Below are 17847 nucleotides of genomic sequence, written 5' to 3' on the forward strand. Positions count from 1 at the left end.
CAGAAAAGCATTTTACTTTAAAGAAAAATGAAACCTCAAGAGATGTAGCCAAAAGTACTCGGAGTGCATCATATTCTTACGCAAGGTAATCTTATTTACTGTCCTTTTTTGTCTTTCCACAGGATGACTGTCTTGTGAAAGTATGGTACAATGCAGAGAGCTGGCGGTCAGCCGTATCACCACCTCATGCCAGTCCAGAAAATCAAGAAAAAGAGCTTGATTTTTCATTTGTTTATTTGGCTCATCCTCGATCAGTAAATGCATTTTCATGGAGAAAGACCAGTAAATTCATGCCACGGTCAGTAGTTCTAATAACTAGTTCATAAATTGCCCCAGAAAAATCCCAACCTGTACAGTCTACCTCTCTCTAACAATCAATAGTCACACAATTATGTTTAACTTCATTTATTGAGTGTGCACACCTTTTATACTGTTTCTGCTCTTGAGAGGATGGCAAGTGTCCTCTCACCTGGGAAAGAGCTGAAAAGATAGTCTCAGAGACTGATTTAGGCATTGAACTAAATACAAAATCAGCTCTTGAAAAGCCATGTCTCTTTAGATTTTTTTTGATTGCACTAGGTGACCATTCATGCATTTAATCCTGACATACCCTGATGGAATCAGAGCAAAAATCCTGTGACTTGAAGTCCTCTTTCACAAACATTCAGATATTTTCATATCTTTTTATTTGTTTCTCTACCTAGTACAAAGCTAGACTTCTGTCAGAAATAGTATCTGGAAATTGAATTCAAGTAATCATTTGGAACTGGTACCTTTATTTTGAGGTGTTAGGGTTGTGTTCAGATGATTCCAAAATGACCTGTCCCTAGTTTTCACCAGTACTTTCAATCTTAAACTGAAATAGTGTTAGCAGTTTTGTGGCCTGCAGCCATCTTTTTGCCATGTTATTCCAAACAGTGAACAAATTTGCATACCTTTGTATTGAGCAAGTTTATGTTGTTTGTTACATCAGTCTTTAAGACTCTTCATAAATCTATAGTTCTTACTCTGTAGGTCACTTCCAAAAATCTACCTGCTCCATGATTCCTAAGGGAATTTGCTGCTGGACAGTCTGGTCATAGCTTTCGAGCCTTATGTAGAGTTAAATTGTGAACTGACATGACCTGGAAACATGATAAGTTGCCTAGTGTTTTCTGGTATCTAATTTAGGGTAATTGAATTTTTTGGCTATATATTTAACACAAGTTACACTTGGAAAACTAGTAACTAAGGAAAACTTGTAGATTTAAATTTTCTGTTGTTTTCCTGGGATTATCTGAATTTCTCTCTTTTGGATATATATTATTTCGTAAGTGGTAGATACCAGTAAGATCTGGAATTACAATCAGGTATCCAGAATATTATTAGCTTTTTATGTGAATGACTTCAAAAGATAAAAATTTACATTTTGCTATTCTAGGTATGAATTTTTCTTTAAATTAAAATCCACAATTTGCTGTTGCACTATTTTGTGATGACATTTGAGGTGATTTATGGTCACATACTTGAACAGAGGGGAAGACCTTTCCTACATCAATTATTTTCCTGAAAATATATTGATGAGTATTTCTTGCGCTGGTATCTGTAAGTTGGTACAATTCCAAAGACTGGTAATGGAAAACTGTTTGGAAACGTTGGTTTATTTTGATGCTGTGTAATAGTTAGCAGCTTCTTCACTCCTCAATTTTCTTTCATTAGTGGTGCTGTCTGCAATGTACTCCTGACTTGCTGTAAGGATAATGTTTGTCGTCTCTGGGCAGAGACTTTGTTACCCAATGACAGTCTGTTGTACGGTGGAGGATACAGCAATTGGAGTGAAGCAGCAAACTTCACAAATAACTTCAAGAGAAATATTTCAAGTAAAGAAAAAGTGCAGAGTGCATTGGAGGTAAGAATTGAAATTGAACAGTGAGAATAAACACAGGTAAAAGCCTGTGATTTTAGACAAGTTTGTAATTTGTAACTCTGACATGTATCGCAAGCTGAAATCCTTTATACCAGAGATGTGCATAAAATGTTATGAAATGGTGAATTTCCTTGAAATCTTCCTTGGGCAGGCTAAGCTGACAGCTCTTCTGCTGAGCTTCTCACATTGAAGACACAGTGTTCCAAAGTCACAACTGCCTATTTTTGTCTGGTGACTGAAGAAGAATGCTTTGCAGTATTTAGTTCAAAGGGCTAGGAGCAGTATGGAGCACCCATTATATATAGGTTATGTGAAAGCCGGGGGTGATGCTGCCTTAAGACATATGGTAGGGGCTCACTAGTTACCTCTAAAGTTGTGGGATGTGCTCTCTGACTTCCACAACTGGAAAAGCAGTAATATGGAGGGAAGAAAAACAGTCTTTCTGCTGTAGTCCTCAGAGCAGACTTCTCTTAATCATTAAGGCAGGTGATTCTTACCAGGTAGTGTTTTCTAATCAGTGTGAATCAGGAAGAAAGTGTAGCATTAATGGTCTGCTTCTAAGGTATGTAGAGTATATGTGGGCATTGTGCTTTTATCATAATGGAGTGATGTATTTAGCATGCTCCTAGTCCATGCTATACCTGAAAAATAGTGCAGCATATCTGAAAAATATGACAGGCTGAAAGGCACAACAGAGAAAAGGAAATAGTCAAAGAGAGGAGGAAAAAGGAAGCTGGAGAAATTTCTCTGTTCTTGTGGAAAATGAGAGACAACACTAGAAATCAGAAACAGCAATTATGTGATAATTGAGAGAAGACCGTTTGACATGAGCATGCTGTGTACAGATGGAAAGCTCAGCAAATGAAAAGCAATGTCAAGAGTGTAACACCATTCTTAAACAAATTGTGTACCTTTGGGTGCTTACATAAATGTCTACAGCACAAAAGGCTTGAACTGTGTAAGTCAGTCTTAAAAACGGAATATTATTCTTTCCCTTGGAAACAAGTATTTGTATAAAAGAGGAAGACCTTAGAACTCATTGGGGCCTTTTGTGGGGTGTTGAAGTGCTGATCTGATTAGATCCAAAGTATGGATCCAGTTTTTCATGAAATGAGACTACTCAGTATTGCTGCTTTGTTCAGAATCTTGGATAAGCATGATGTGTGTTTATGAAATACAAGACTATTTTCTGTGTAAGTTTAAAAAGTGTATGAACATTGTCTGCACACTGAAGTATGAAGTAGTTACTACATGAAGGTATTTTATGGGCCTTCATAAATAAATCCAAAGGCTCTGGTTTCTCTCTACTGCAGACTCAGCAGAAGTTTGCAGGAAGCTCCAGTGATTCTTTAAATTAGCTTTTAAGCTGAAAAATATTATTCATTAGTGCCTAGAAAACCACTTACAGATTAAATCTGCTTTATCTCTTTGAAAGGATTTTAAATGATGCCTTATTCTTCATGCAGTTAAACCTGAGGCACTTCCGACGTGGAAGAAGGAGGTCAGGTGCTGTTGTAGCACATACTGGATATGCTCTGCATCAGCAAGACCCTCATGAAGCTCACAGGAGCATTCCTCCTCATGCAAATGCGCTTTGCCACTACCATATTGCTGCCAGTATCAATCCAGCCACAGGTAAGAAATGTAATCCTTGCTATGAAGTGAACTCTAGTTGCTGTTAGGTATGTGTTCTCTCTGGAAACTTAGCAGATGTATTTGTTCAGTGTGACATTCACATTCGCTGGACAGAGAGACAGAATTCTGTCTCTTGGGATTTCTTGGGGAAACACAGAGAGAAGAAGAGAAAACAATCTTTTATCTCTTCTCCTTTGTTTTTCCCATGTGGAATGTGGTATGGAGATTGTTTACCTGAAGTGATTGCTTGATTGGATCCTGGTACAGGTTGTTTGGGTTCAATGACCAATCGGATCCAGCTGTGTCTCAGACTCTCAGCAGAGAGTCACGAGTTTGTTAGATAGGTAAGTAAGAAGTAAGTATGTAGAATGATATAGTATCTCTTTAAATAGTATATTAATGTAATAGAGTTTTAATAAAGTTATCCTGCAGCCTTCTGATCTGGAGCCCATACATCATCATTTCTTCCCTGATTCGGTGTTCGCCACATTTTACTATAGTTCAGTATTCATATTATCATGTAAAATTGCTAGTATGTTGGTTTCATTTTTGCATGAAAGAACTTTCTACAGTAATGAAATTATTTGAATAAATTTCCATTGCAGTAATCCTGTCTTTTATGTTGTCATCTTTTAAGTGAGATTGATAGTGTCTAAAATGGAGAAAGCTAAGTATTTGTAACTGGAGATAAAATTTACTGTGAATTGTGTATGGTACTGGGAACACACTGATAAAACAAAAAATCTCTAAGCTTCTTAAAATGAGCACCTGACACTTTACTGCTGAAATAACCACACATTCATGTACTTCTGTCTCTGAACTAAACAAAACATGACTTCACCCTGTATTCCATAAACTTTGATACTGCCTTGCACTGGAACAACATGTTGATAGGGGTTGAGGATAATCCCCTATAGCTGCTGATACTTCTTTCTTTACTATCTTTGCGTATGCTGAAAATGATGCGTGTGTCTGGTCATTAAAGAGCTGACTAGAAATGCAATATGGAATGGCATTTCATGAAGTTTCTGATGTGTTTTTCTGCGTCTAGACTTAATGAACAAACATACTGTGTAATTCTTTTCTTAAATTAATTAAGCTCTGTTTTATAGTATTGTTTTTCTGTTCCTACTTAACCTTGTTTGAAAGGCCAATTTTCAGCTAAGGGCATTTATGATTAGTTCATGTTTCTAGGAATACAGTCTGGTATGATTGGAAAGAACAAGTGATTTCCATTAACACTGCTGTGTTAAGTAAAGCTCTATACACTTTCTCCTTGATTATTCTTCAGCATTTTAAGTAGCAGTTCATTGGTTCATATTTTAACAGACAGGACTAGAATCACATCCAGCCTACCAGAAGGAAACTTCTTACAGTTTTGTGTTGTACCATCAGTGCTATCATATTTCTACAAGAAAAGCCTCCAGTCATTGCTTGTTACTACCCAATGTCACACAGGAAAGTTTCTTAAAGGCTTCTTGGAGATTTGTGTATCTCCTCTATATTTTTTCTTCAGATTGCCCAGTGAGCTAGCTAATCTTTTCATGTAGGTAACACATAATCTTTGACCATATTTTTTTACTTATTTTTAAAGCATTTCTTATTTTTATACAGAATAGCTAATGTCATAGTTAACCATGGTTAGCCATCAACCAAGCCCCAGGCAGTCGCTTGCTCACTCCCTGCAGGACTCGGGAGAGAATCAGAAGGGTAAAAGCTAGAAACCTTCTGGGTTGAGGTAAAACCAATTTAATAGGTTTTATCTCCACCTTGTTTTCCTTAATAGGGAAAACAAAAGCTGCATACACGACCAAAGAGACACAAGGAATGACTTCAGTGCTTCCTGTGGGCAGGGAGATCTTCAGCCATCTCCAAGAGAGCAGGGTCCTATCGCACCTAACGGCCACTTGAGATAACAAATACCGTCCCTTCAAACTTTCCCCCTTCTTCCTTCCTCCTCCCACTTCAAGCACTGACCATGATGTCATATGGTCTGGAGTATCCCTTTGGTCAGTTTCAGTCACCTGTCCTAGCTGTGTGTTCTCCCAGTGTCCAATGCAACCTCATGTTCCTGGCCAGTGCGGCAGTACAAAAACCAGAAAAGGCCTTGGCTCAGTGTAAGCCCTGCCCAGCAACAACAGAAACATCTCGGCATTATCAACCCTGTGTTCGGCACAAGTACAAAACACAGCCCACTACCAGACACTGTGAAGAAAGTTAACTCTACCCCAGCCAAAACCAGCACAACTATGCAATCTTTAATTTTGCTTTTGATAAACTTTGCAGTATAAATATGCCAAGCAGCAAACTCACAGAATGAGGATAAATATAATTTTGAAAAAGATTAGAAAAATTAGATACTTAAAACTTGTCTTTGGCTTTTCTAATCTCGTATTCTTTTTGTGTTATCTATATTAATCAGTATCTCTTTGAATGTCTTTTGGATCGCTTGGTCTTTTAACTCAGTTGATTGGAGGATAACAGCTTGTTCTTTATTGTAGAACCTCTGAAGTAACTTTCACATTTTAAATCTTAATTTGAAGAACTATGTGTTCTCCCTCACAGTCAAGTTTTTAACTACCTCTCAAGTCTAACCACATTCTTTAAGTAGGCCTTTTTGTTTGCCCTTTTGAAATTCAATTTAATCCAAAAACCTAATTGTATTTCCTTTCATTTGATTTAAAATAAATTGGTTTGTGGTCTCTTACACAGCATTTTAAAGTATCTGATAAAAACTAAAGCCGAAACAGCTTTATCTCTCATTCATATTGCATTTTGAAGAATAATGCTTTCATATATATTTATATATAAGAATATATATAAGAATAAATACAACATACAACAAAAATCCTTGAGACCTGCTTTTATACTATAATTTTACTTTTTGTGGTGTTCAGCCTGGGTGGGATTCTATAAAAGGAATAAGCAGTGGTTGCTAGGACAAAATTGTCTCTAGGCAATTACAGAAAAAGTTACTGAATTCAAAGACTTAGAAATTTTCTGGGAAGAGAGCTTGTGATTTATGTAGCAAGTAGAAATTCACTAAGAATAATGTCCAGATCTGAACATCATTTAGAAGCTGGTAGTTTTAGATGGAAATAGGAAAAAAAGTGATTTCTTTAGTGACTTCAATAAATACTTAAAAAAGCACATAGATTTATAATTTCATCTGAAAAGTAATCTTTCTAGTTCACTCTATTCACGTTTACTGTAGCTTCATCTTTCAAAGGGTGTCAGCAGAATTTTTTCCTTCAGATTCTGTTACTTTCCAAATGTATAATGATACTTTTGAGACTGGCATTGGCCTGTGTAGGAAGATAGACTGTATTTCTTATATGACCTGTGCTACTTCTACCCCCTTCCCCTGCTGTATCCCCTACCCACAACAAAACTGCTAGTTGTCGTGGTGCTCCTTTCTTTTATCTGTGTGGTCTCAATGACAATTTTCTTTGGCTGGATCGGATGATTAGTAATTCAAACCTATTGCTGATTTTGATAAAAACAACAGATTTTGGGTGAAAAGTATTTTGTCTCCCAGGATGTGGAATTTAAGTAATGCTGCATAAATAGGGAGCAGAAGGAAATGAGACTACACATGGAGACTTCTAGGTGGGAATTATATGCAGTTTGAGATTTTAACATGTTGCTGTGTCACGCATTTGGGGAAACTGCAGTAAATCACCTGTCTGCTTTCTAGCTTTGATTCATTTAGATTGTTACTCTGCAGCAGTCTGATCCTTGCTTCTGTCCCACACTTTGTGATTACTGCTCTATTTTTCACAGCAACATGGGACACCAAATACCATCAAACAGACATGTGAATTAACAGGACGTATCAGAACTAGAACAACTGGAGTTTTGTGATGGTGTTGCAGAGGGCATTGTCTTATCTCTGTACTAATTTTTGCTAGTGTAAACCCCTGTGGTCTTTGGTTACAGTGTATATGTACTGCAGCATCCATTGTGGACTAAATGTTATGCTTAAATTATTTTGTTCATATTGAGCTGTAGTAGCAAAAAAAAAAGTAAATTAACTTGCATGCACAGTATTACATCAACATTGCAGGACCTACTGTTATCCGAATGTAAGCATACCAGAGAACCTCTGTGTGGAACAAGTCTCAAAGCAGATGGTGTTGGTGCAGGGAATGACAAGTGGCAATATACGTGGATTTTTTTCATTGTAGGATTTCTGCTTAAAAAACCATTTCTCTAAAATTATTTTTTGACCTAACTTACTTAGTTCTCAAAAACGTCAATCAGTATCTTTTTCTGGTAGATATTCCTCTACTGCCTTCTATCACATCTCTAAGTCTTGGTGAAAATGAAGAAAAAAGTGGACCTTTTATTGTGCACTGGCTAAACAACAAAGAACTTCATTTTACCTTATCTATGGAAGTGTTTTTGCAACAACTTAAAAGGAGTTTTGAACATCATTCCCCTGAGACTAATACTGAGGATTCTAATCAAATGGATGGCAGATCAGAAGAAGGTAAAAGTCATACAGACATATGTCATATAGAAAAATGGCTTACAGTTTTTAAAATAATTTGTAATGTTCCCTCGGGGGGAAGTTAGAGATTGGCAACTTGACATGCAAGGGTACAGACAGATTACGGTGGCATTTCAATGCATTTTCTTCCCTTACACTGAAAGTATCTAAGTGACTTTAAAAAATGTATCTGGAAATTCTGATTTCTCTTTTCATAGTTATTCTAGCAATTTTGAGTTATTTATGCTGAAAACTGTATTATTTAATTAGGCTTGACTTGGAGGCCTTCCCATGAAAATGCTACTTCAATATTAAGGAAGCAGGAGCAACATTAGAATTAACTTTTTTTATTTAGGTATTAATGTACAGCTAATTTAAATAGCTTTATTCTATAACATAGTACAAGTCAATTAATTTGAATATATATATCCTGCAGGTTATTGTCCTTTGTTCTGTCTATGCATGCAAAAAATTTGTATAAAATAGGGGAAAAGAAAAATATTTCAAATTAAGGTGCAACATAAACTATTTTAGTTTGTTAGACACTGAGCTCCATTAGAGGATTTATGATTGTAATCTTCTTCATTTTTAATTAGTTCTCATATGGGTAGTTTATAAAAGGCCTGAAATTAGTTCCAGTGCTTGAATAACGCTGCTTATTATACTTCTGGTTTTGAGTATGTGTATCTCTATATAGATCTATATATACATCTATATATATGATGCTTAGGTGCTTCAGTGCACATATATATATATGTGTGTGTATTGTAGAAGCTGATGAAAATGGAGATGAACAAAAAGGAAACCAAGAGAAGAAGGAACTAGGTGATGAGAAAGCTGCTCCATATTCAAGCCTTGTTCCTTTATCCTCTGCTATTTTTGATCATGAAATTGAAGTTCTGCTTTCTGAATGGAGTAAAAATGCTGACATGCTCTTCAGTATACATCCTATGGATGGCTCCCTGCTGGTGTGGCATGTGGACTGGCTAGATGAATACCAGCCTGGCATGTTTCGCCAGGTGCAGGTACTTTATTCCTCCTGCATTTTACATTGGTGTTCAGTGAAAAGTATGATGGGAACTCTAATGCTTAGTCTTTCTTTCTTAAAATTGCAGGTGTCATTTGTCTCAAGAATTCCTGTTGCATTTCCAACGGGTGATGCAAACTCTCTTTGCAGAAGTATAGTGATGTATGCTTGTACCAAAAATGTTGACTTAGCTATTCAACAAGGCAAACAAAAGCCTCCTGGCCTTACACGATCTTCATCTATGCTTATCTCTTCAGGACACAGTAAATCAACCAACAGCTTAAAACTAAGTATCTTCACACCTAATGTTATGATGATTTCCAAACATGCAGATGGGTCACTGAATCAGTGGCTCGTAAGTTTTGCTGAAGAATCTGCTTTTTCAACTGTACTCAGTATTTCACACAAATCCCGATATTGTGGTCACCGTTTTCATCTTAACGACTTGGCTTGCCACTCAGTGTTACCACTGCTGCTTACAACCTCACATCACAATGCTCTAATTTCACCAGATGCTGAGGAAGCAATACAGGCAAATGAGTCTTTTAAGTCTCAGGAGTCACCAGTAAGACCTCAGAGTAGAGGCAATGCAAATGTGACATCCCAGGATCCCAATGCTGTTTACAGTGAACTTATTCTATGGAGAGTAGATCCTGTTGGGCCTTTGTCCTTTTCTGGCGGAGTTTCTGAACTTGCTCGGATCAATTCTCTTCATGTTTCAGCTTTTTCTAATGTTGCATGGCTGCCCACACTTATACCCAGCTATTGCCTTGGTGAGTTTAATTTTCTGATTTGTGAAGTATTCGAGAATAAAATTAATATAACCTAATAATACACTTTAATAGCTAATACAGAGATACTTGAATGTACTGGAAAAAATGTTAAGCATGGGTCCTTTATTTCATGAATTTTCAAGCTGCTGATAATTGGGAATTCTTTATTCCTGTGTAAAAACTTTCCATGTTCTACTGTTTAATTTTATGTATTTGATATTTTAGGAGCTTATGCTGTAAAGTTCTTGGATACTAGTGCATACTTCATAGCATGCTGAAGATTTAAAAGCTGAGGGAGATTTAGCTCTAATTTGCAAATGGAATTCTTGTTTCCTTTCATGTATTTTGATTTGGTTGCTAAGCACAGCTTTAAACTTCATAATTCTTGCTTGTGAATAGAAGTTAAGAGGACTTTCTTTTATGCTGTATAGTTTTTTCATCATAACTTTGAAATGCTTGTTGCTCAAAAACAAAAAATGAAGCCATATGGTGTTTGAATATTTGAGCAGTTTCTTCTTGCTTTTCAGGTGCATACTGTAATTCTCCAAGTGCCTGCTTTGTGGCTAGTGATGGACAGTTTTTAAGATTATATCAAGCTGTAATAGATGCTAAGAAACTTCTCTGTGAGCTTTCCAACCCAGAAATTTCTGTAAGTGAAAAGCCATCTCAAGTTTTTGCATGTCATGACTTCTTTCAGTTGCACTAGGCTCAGACTTGGTGACTGACTAAGATGGTTGCTGAGGATTTCACAGATTATTCTGCTTGTAAAAACAGGTTAGGAAAGGCTTTTTAGCTGTACTGTATTTCATTTAATCTCGAACTCTGCATATTGAGGCAGGCCAAGGTTTGATTGAGAAATATCTGTGACATGCTCACACCCCAAGGAATAATAACTGTGTGGATCCATTGCCATCCTGAGGAAAAGCTGAGACAACAATGCAGCTTTCGGGGAAAGGACAATAAATTGCTGTACGTGGGGCTTTCCAGATACTCTTGTCACCTTTCAGCCATCAAAACCAAATGTGCTCTTCATAAAACAGGGAGTGTTACCTGTGTTCTTACTCAATCACAACTAGTCTGTATTTTATGCTTTAGTTAACATTTTCATAGTCATGTTGCACCTATCTAGCAGGTTGTGCCACAGAAATGCATAGGAGTTAACAAGATCACCCCTCTGATTCTCTTCAAACAGAAATACGTTGGTGAAGTTTTTAACATCATAAGTCAGCAATCTACAGCTCACCCGGGATGTATCATTGAACTGGATGCCATCACAGAGCTTGTAAGATCTTCTGCTATACTCATTTTATGTCATAATTAGCTTTTTAAAAAGTGTTAATAATAAAGGCAATACCTGTAGTTGTCCATTAGGTAAATTTGGGGTACTTAGACTGTTTTTGACATATTCTTGTACTTGTTTTCAGCAGCATCTGTAAATGAAAGGAATGTGAGTAATGAAAATGCATTTTCATGAGGAGTCTTCTGTTGATATGCTTAACTTACCAAGTTAAAAGCTTCTGTGTTAGAGAGCAGTCTTGAAAAGTATACACCATGATGTTCACTTGTGTATTTTTACTTCCTTAGCATGGCCGAAAAACACAGTTATTCCATGTTTTTCAAGAAGAATTTATTTTAAATAACCAGGAGAAGGAAGTGTCTTCAAAGAAGAACAGTTCATCAGACTCTGGTAAAGAATTTTTTTTTTCATAGAACATTGAAGACAGTGTTTTATTTTTCATTCCACAGAAGAAAAAACTTGTTTAATGGCTTTTATAATTTCAATGTCAAATACCGTAATTTGAGATCTTCAGAAGAATTAAACTGATGAAACTCATGGGTGTTTCACTTCCTTTGAGTTGTGTGCAACCAAATTTTAGATCAAGTAGTTTAAATCACAAGATACCCATTGTGTCCTGTGTTAAGCAGTCCCTTATCATGAAGGGGGAAAGGGTTTTAAATATGAAGCCTGTATAAAACAGACAAAACGTACTGTATCCTGTCATGGTGGATGCTCTTCTTTTACATCAGCTAAATATTGCTCCTTAGGCCTTGCATGGTACAACAAATGGCAAGCCAAACAATTCCTCCTCACTATAATACTGTGAGTAGTGTGTGGATTTCTAGGTCCTTGGACAGATCTGAACTGCTCTGGAAGAAATTACTCATTTTCCTTGGTGGAGTGCCTCAGTTATTCATTTGTGTAGGCATTGCATTGTTCTGTTCCAATGAAATAATGTGCGGGGAAAAAGAGGTCGAGTAAAGTTTGTGATACCAGGTCATCTGCAGTACCAGATAGGAGTCCTGAATGAAAGGAGGCAGAGTTGTGGAAAAGTGTCAAAGGAACTTAGGGAAATTGGATATACATAGTGATTATTTGGGTTTGGAACTGGCTGGTTTTACCTGAGAAAGAGATTTGGAGTAGTGGAGATAATCCCAGCCCTCAGTGGAGTTCAAAAAACACAACTAAGATGCTGAAAATAAGAAACAAAATAGAGGACATAAGAAGTGTTACTCTACAGCATAATTGTATGTTTACATCTTGAATATGATAGAAATAATTTTAGAACAAATAGGGAAATATTTGATCTTAGACAACTGTATACATTCATGTGTGTTCTGAAAGTCTGTAATAGATTGCTGCATGCCATCCATGTAAGGAATTGGGCTAAATGGACCCTTTGAAAAACTGTTAAATTAGAACTGTATTATTTGCATGCATTCTAATTTGAAATTGCTTTGTAGCACTTTCTTCTTTCCTCTTTAATAATGCATGAAGGTAGTTACCTCATATTGTTCTTAAAAAGAACAAATTCACTTATATTTTTCTATGGTACCATAACTACTGCAATATTAAAAGCACAGGGCAAATACAGCTTATTCTTGGTAATGTTTTATGTATACACACACCTAAAGGGTCAGAGGAATCATGGAGGAAAAAGAGTCCCTAAATTAACTCTTCCTTTTTGGTCCTAATGGGTTGACTTTTATATGAAGGGAAGAGAATACGTGGGTGAACTTTCCAGAAATGGGCACCTATTGGTAGTACAGCTCACATCTTCTTTTTGTGTATAACTAGGGCACGTAAATTCTTAGGAAGAAACATTGTATCGCTTTCTCTCTTCTAGACTATACTGTATTGATAATACAGTCTGGGATTTAACTTTAAACATAGCAAAGGCAAATGTGTGGTCGTCTCTGAAAGAAAACACTGGCAGTTCTTACACGAGTGTACATGTAATTATAGTGTTTGTTGGTTGCGGTAAAAAACACACAAAGGTAATGTAAGAGTTAGATGCAGTCAGACCATTGCATTTCAGTATTAGTTCATGTTAGCTTAATCTGAATATTTGCTAGCCAGCAAAATTTAGTTTTGCTTTCAGGTGAATAACCCCTAAGATCTTCCCATTCTCAATTTCACCAGGAAAACAGCAGAATGGATTCTCTGAAAAATTCTACTTAATAGTGATAGAGTATACACAAAACCATTCATTACTACACATGTGGCATTTACATCTGAAGGCAATTCCTGTCTCAATAGGTAAGCCCTCTTTCTTGTAGTTTTCTTTTAAAAAATAGCTGCTGTCTAGTGAATATCTGCTGTTCAGTGTAATCTAAAATGTTTCATTTTTTTGTAAAGATTCTGCATTTGATTACAAGATTTTATCACAACTATTCTTTCTTTATTATCTAATCTTCTGATTGCCAGATATGCTTAACTGGCTTTCATACACTCTAACAGTTAAGCTGTTTTGTTTTTGGAAGTTTTAGTTCTGCAATTTTTGAGTTTATGCATACATTTTAAATAGGACCGTAGTCTGAAGCACCTAAGCATCAGTGATGCCATTAAAATTCTAAATAATTTTGGTGTTCTGAAATCTGCTGGTTCTCTTTCAAACTACCAAACTCCCTCTAAAACTCTAAGGTTTGAAAGAAAGGTAAGATACACTTTTGTAGTTTTCTGTTAACATTTAAACATTTTAAGAAACATAAATCTGGTACCACTTACCAGAGGAATCTCTTATAATGCATGTTTCTGTCATTTAAACTAAATTAGCATTTCTTACTGTTGCTTTCAAACAAGAGAAAAAGTGTTATTGCAATTAATTTATAAGTTAGTGAGAATAATAAAGATGTAAATTTTCGGATGTACTTACGGGATGAAGAAATTAATGAGAAGGTTCTTCAGCAAATCTGTTGAAAATTTTCATGTTCCATTTCCAGCAATTTTATACTTCAGGTCTTGAGTTTTATTAAAAATGGAGGCATTCATATCACATTCTCTGAGAGCCTATGTTATAAAGAATAAAATAAAGCTGTTATTGAAACTTTTCTCAAAAATAACTTTCACCGATTTGTAAGCTAAGACATGAAGGTCTTAATTTAATTTTCCCTAGCTACAAGTACTCTGTGCTTATTGAAACCTTATTTTCAGTGGATAGCCACATACATATTTCTTTGCAGTTTTGGTCTTTTTGGTCATGCTTTAATTGTTTCATAATCTCTCAGCAGTTCTCTAATCTCTGAAGTATTTAATGTGAGATGTCCGAGTGTTTATCTTTAAATCTGAATATGAGAATACATTTCATTAAAATGAATGTAAAATTTTAAGTCGGGTTCTTCTGGATCTATTAAAGTGAATAAAATAACTTCTTACATTATAAGAAATCATTGATCTTTTAAAGTTAACAATGCATACCTTTTTTAGATGAAAAAATAGGTACAAATCCATCTGAAGAAGCAACGCAAACAGAAGAATCATATTCTTCACCTGATCCAGAGAAAATCCAATCATCATTCACTCAGAAGTATTGGACCTGTAGAGCAAACCTTCAGAGCACCAGCTGGCTTACTCTGTCTTCCAAAATGGTGTATAGTCAAGAGTTGAGTATGCCAGAAGGAGTAGAAATAATAAGTGTAAAACCATCAGCAGGTTTGTCATCTTTTTTTAAAACACTAAAATAGGGAATCTCTGCCTTTCTGACTTTGGTCTTAAAATAGAAACAAAGTGAGTTTTGGATTTGTTGTTGGAATAGAGTCTGTGTAGGTGAATTCAAAAGGTTTGCTAAAATGTACTTCCCATAACTTAATATCTCAATCCTGGAACTAACACTAAAATAAAGCTCTTACTTGAGGTATAATATTTACTGTATTCCACATACTTGCAAAAAATAGAGTTGAAACACAAATTTTTGTTTGCACAAATTTTGTGATTCGTGACATTTTTTGTAGGATCTGTACATAAATGTTAAGGTTTTTATCAGTAGTCTTTCTAAAATACGGTTTTAGATTTTTCAGTGGAGAAATACTTGTTTGACAGAAGAGAATATTTATTAGTATTCATGTTTAAATAATATTATTTGACTCCTCTCTAGAGCACAAAATGCAGTCAAAGGGTAAAATGGTTTCCTGGTATTTTTGACATATTGTCTTCTTTGTGAGGCCCTGTAAATGACCTCTTTGTGAGGAAGCAGTAATACTTTTTTTAATTTGGAATAATAGAATAATGGCTGAAAAAAAGATGTTGCTCATTTTGCTTTTTAGTAAGAATGTTGCTCATTTTGCTTTCCTCCAGTAAGAATGTTTTGTTTTTTTCATTCTAGGACATCTCAGTTCTTCTTCCATATATCCTGTTTGTCGTGCACCTTATCTGCTGGCTACTTCCTGCTCTGATGGAAAAGTTCGATTCTGGAGATGCAGGGTTGTCACTGAATCATCAGCTTCTTCCATGCCACAATATGGCACTGACGGTGATGTTAAATATGTATGGGAAGAGTGGCCATTACTGATTGAGGATGGTCTTCCTTGTAGTAGTGCTATTAATGTTCCAGGGAGGCCAGCTGATGTCAGCTGTGCACACACAAACAGATTAGCAGTAGCATACAAGCAGGCAGCATCTAGAAATAGCCATCTTTCTCAAGATTTTGTGATGCACGTTAGTATTTTTGAATGTGAATCTACAGGGGGTTCTTCTTGGATTTTAGAACAGACGCTTAATTTAGATGAGCTAGGCACCATGCTGGACTCTGGTGTTAGTGTTGATAGCGATTTAGTGGCAGATAACCAACAAGATACCTCTCTGTCTCATGGTGGGAGTATTATACCCAACACTAAGCACTTGGTACACTTGGATTGGATGTCTAGGGAAGATGGTTCACATATTCTGACAGTGGGAATTGGATCAAAACTTTATATGTTTGGTCAAATGTCTGGGAACAGGCAAGAACAAAATGGTAATGAGATTGTAGCAATCTCCCACAATGGCAGTCCTAAGGCTGCAACCCTTTCTGGGTTTGTTTTGCTGCGTTGTGTTGACTTGGTTTCATCCGTGGAGGGGTCACCTCCTTTTCCCGTATCCTTGTCTTGGGTGCGTGATGGCATTCTGGTAGTTGGAATGGATTGTGAAATGCATGTTTATTCCCAGTGGCAATCTCCTTCTAAGCAGGAGCTAGTTAGTACGGATTCCTACAGTGGAAGTATGCCATGCCTAACTAGCTTAATGAAACAAAGTCAGTCAGCTGCCTCAAGTCTGCATCCACCAAAGAGAACTTTGACCAGATCTATGACCAGTCTTGCGCAGAAACTTAGTGGGAAAAGGTCTGACTCTGATCTGTCTGTGGAAATGGAAGATTCTGGTCTGTTTGAAGCAGCTCATACATTATCTCCAACTTTACCTCAGTACCATCCATATCAACTGTTGGAGCTCATGGATCTTGGTAAAGTACGCAGAGCAAAAGCCATTCTGTCCCACTTGGTGAAGTGCATTGCTGGAGAAGTTGTTGCTATAAATGAGTCTGAGCCTAATCATGACAAGAGACTCAGATCTCTGACAATCAGTGCTAGTGGAAGTACTGCAAGAGATCCCAAAATGTTCAGCAAAACAGAGATTACAGACTATATCGAAATAGACTCTGTTCCACCATTGCCTCTGTATGCTCTTCTTGCTGCGGATGATGATTCATCTTATTCCTGTTCTGAGAAGACCAATAATCAGAATAGTCAAAATAAAAAGGATATGCCCAATGACAGTTATGAAAATCTCTTCCAAAATACTGTTATAAGTACAGATGACCTTGTCACATTTGAGGCAGATGACGAGAGTTCAAAAGTCATTGATCTTTCTCAATACAGCCCAACTTACTTTGGACCAGAACATGCTCAAGTTCTTTCTCGTCACTTGCTTCATTCAAGCTTGCCAGGTCTGACTAGGATGGAGCAAATGTCATTGATGGCCTTGGCAGATACAATTGCTACTACCAGTACTGACATCGGAGAAAGCAGAGACAGAAGTCAGGGTAAGCTGTCTCTTCCAAGTTAATTGTACTACTGTGCTTCACAGCCTTTCCAGGGATTTTTTTCCTATTGTGGAACATTTTTATGGCTTGTAAGATGATGATGCGCCTTCATTTCATAGTATAATTATTTCAAGACCTATTGCTTTGATAGAAGTAAAATTTTCTTTTGCCACCTGGTAATGCCACTGCGAGCCCATCCGTCCACATACTATAATTATTTTTAATTCACTTTTGAACAGATAGGTATGACAAATATTTGTTGTACTGTGTAGAGAAATAATTTGGTTTTTTAATATATAACACCTTTTCTGTCTCTTGCATTAAACAGAACAAATAACTTCAGCAGTTTTTATATTTGAAATTTTCTTCTTTCCCTTTTCTTGAAGGGAAGAATTATGGACTAAGCTATTGTTTACAAATTCAAAGTATTAGTAGTCACAAAATTATATTTATTCTATTAAGACCCAAATACTTACTTGGATTAATTGCTGTAAAATGTGTGTAAAAATATTTATTTCCAGGTGGAGAAACTCTTGATGAGTGTGGTTTAAAATTTTTATTGGCTGTACGGCGTCACACCTTTCTGACAACTGCACTTCCTCCTGTGCATCGAGCCCAGCTGCTTCACCAAGGTAACTGATGTGTTTTCTTAGACAAGTTGAGTTTTAGTGATGTAGTTGCAACTATGACTGGTGTGCTGTTGATGTGCCTCTGCAGAACCA

At 36.4% G+C, this 17847-nt stretch overlaps 1 protein-coding gene across 6 annotated transcripts in view; it reads left to right on the forward strand.

Annotated features, from left to right (window-relative positions):
• Window positions 1–17847, forward strand: part of DMXL1 (Dmx like 1) — a 77900-nt gene that overhangs the window by 21199 nt on the left and 38854 nt on the right. For 4 of the 6 annotated variants that reach the window (XM_068175905.1, XM_068175906.1, XM_068175901.1 and 1 more), the window contains exons 7-19: window positions 123–298; window positions 1699–1888; window positions 3373–3541; window positions 7821–8033; window positions 8805–9058; window positions 9149–9833; window positions 10361–10482; window positions 11026–11115; window positions 11418–11520; window positions 13255–13371; window positions 14539–14763; window positions 15434–17125; window positions 17647–17757. In XM_068175905.1, the coding sequence (XP_068032006.1) occupies window positions 123–298; window positions 1699–1888; window positions 3373–3541; window positions 7821–8033; window positions 8805–9058; window positions 9149–9833; window positions 10361–10482; window positions 11026–11115; window positions 11418–11520; window positions 13255–13371; window positions 14539–14763; window positions 15434–17125; window positions 17647–17757 (4147 nt within the window). Of the gene's footprint in view, window positions 1–122; window positions 299–1698; window positions 1889–3372; window positions 3542–3865; window positions 3886–7820; window positions 8034–8804; window positions 9059–9148; window positions 9834–10360; window positions 10483–11025; window positions 11116–11417; window positions 11521–13254; window positions 13372–14538; window positions 14764–15433; window positions 17126–17646; window positions 17758–17847 lie in introns of those variants that run through there. The other 2 variants (XM_068175903.1, XM_068175904.1) reach the window with 2 other exon arrangements.

The sequence above is a fragment of the Anomalospiza imberbis genome, chromosome Z (genome assembly GCF_031753505.1).
Source record: "Anomalospiza imberbis isolate Cuckoo-Finch-1a 21T00152 chromosome Z, ASM3175350v1, whole genome shotgun sequence".
In the NCBI taxonomy this organism is placed as follows: domain Eukaryota; kingdom Metazoa; phylum Chordata; class Aves; order Passeriformes; family Viduidae; genus Anomalospiza; species Anomalospiza imberbis.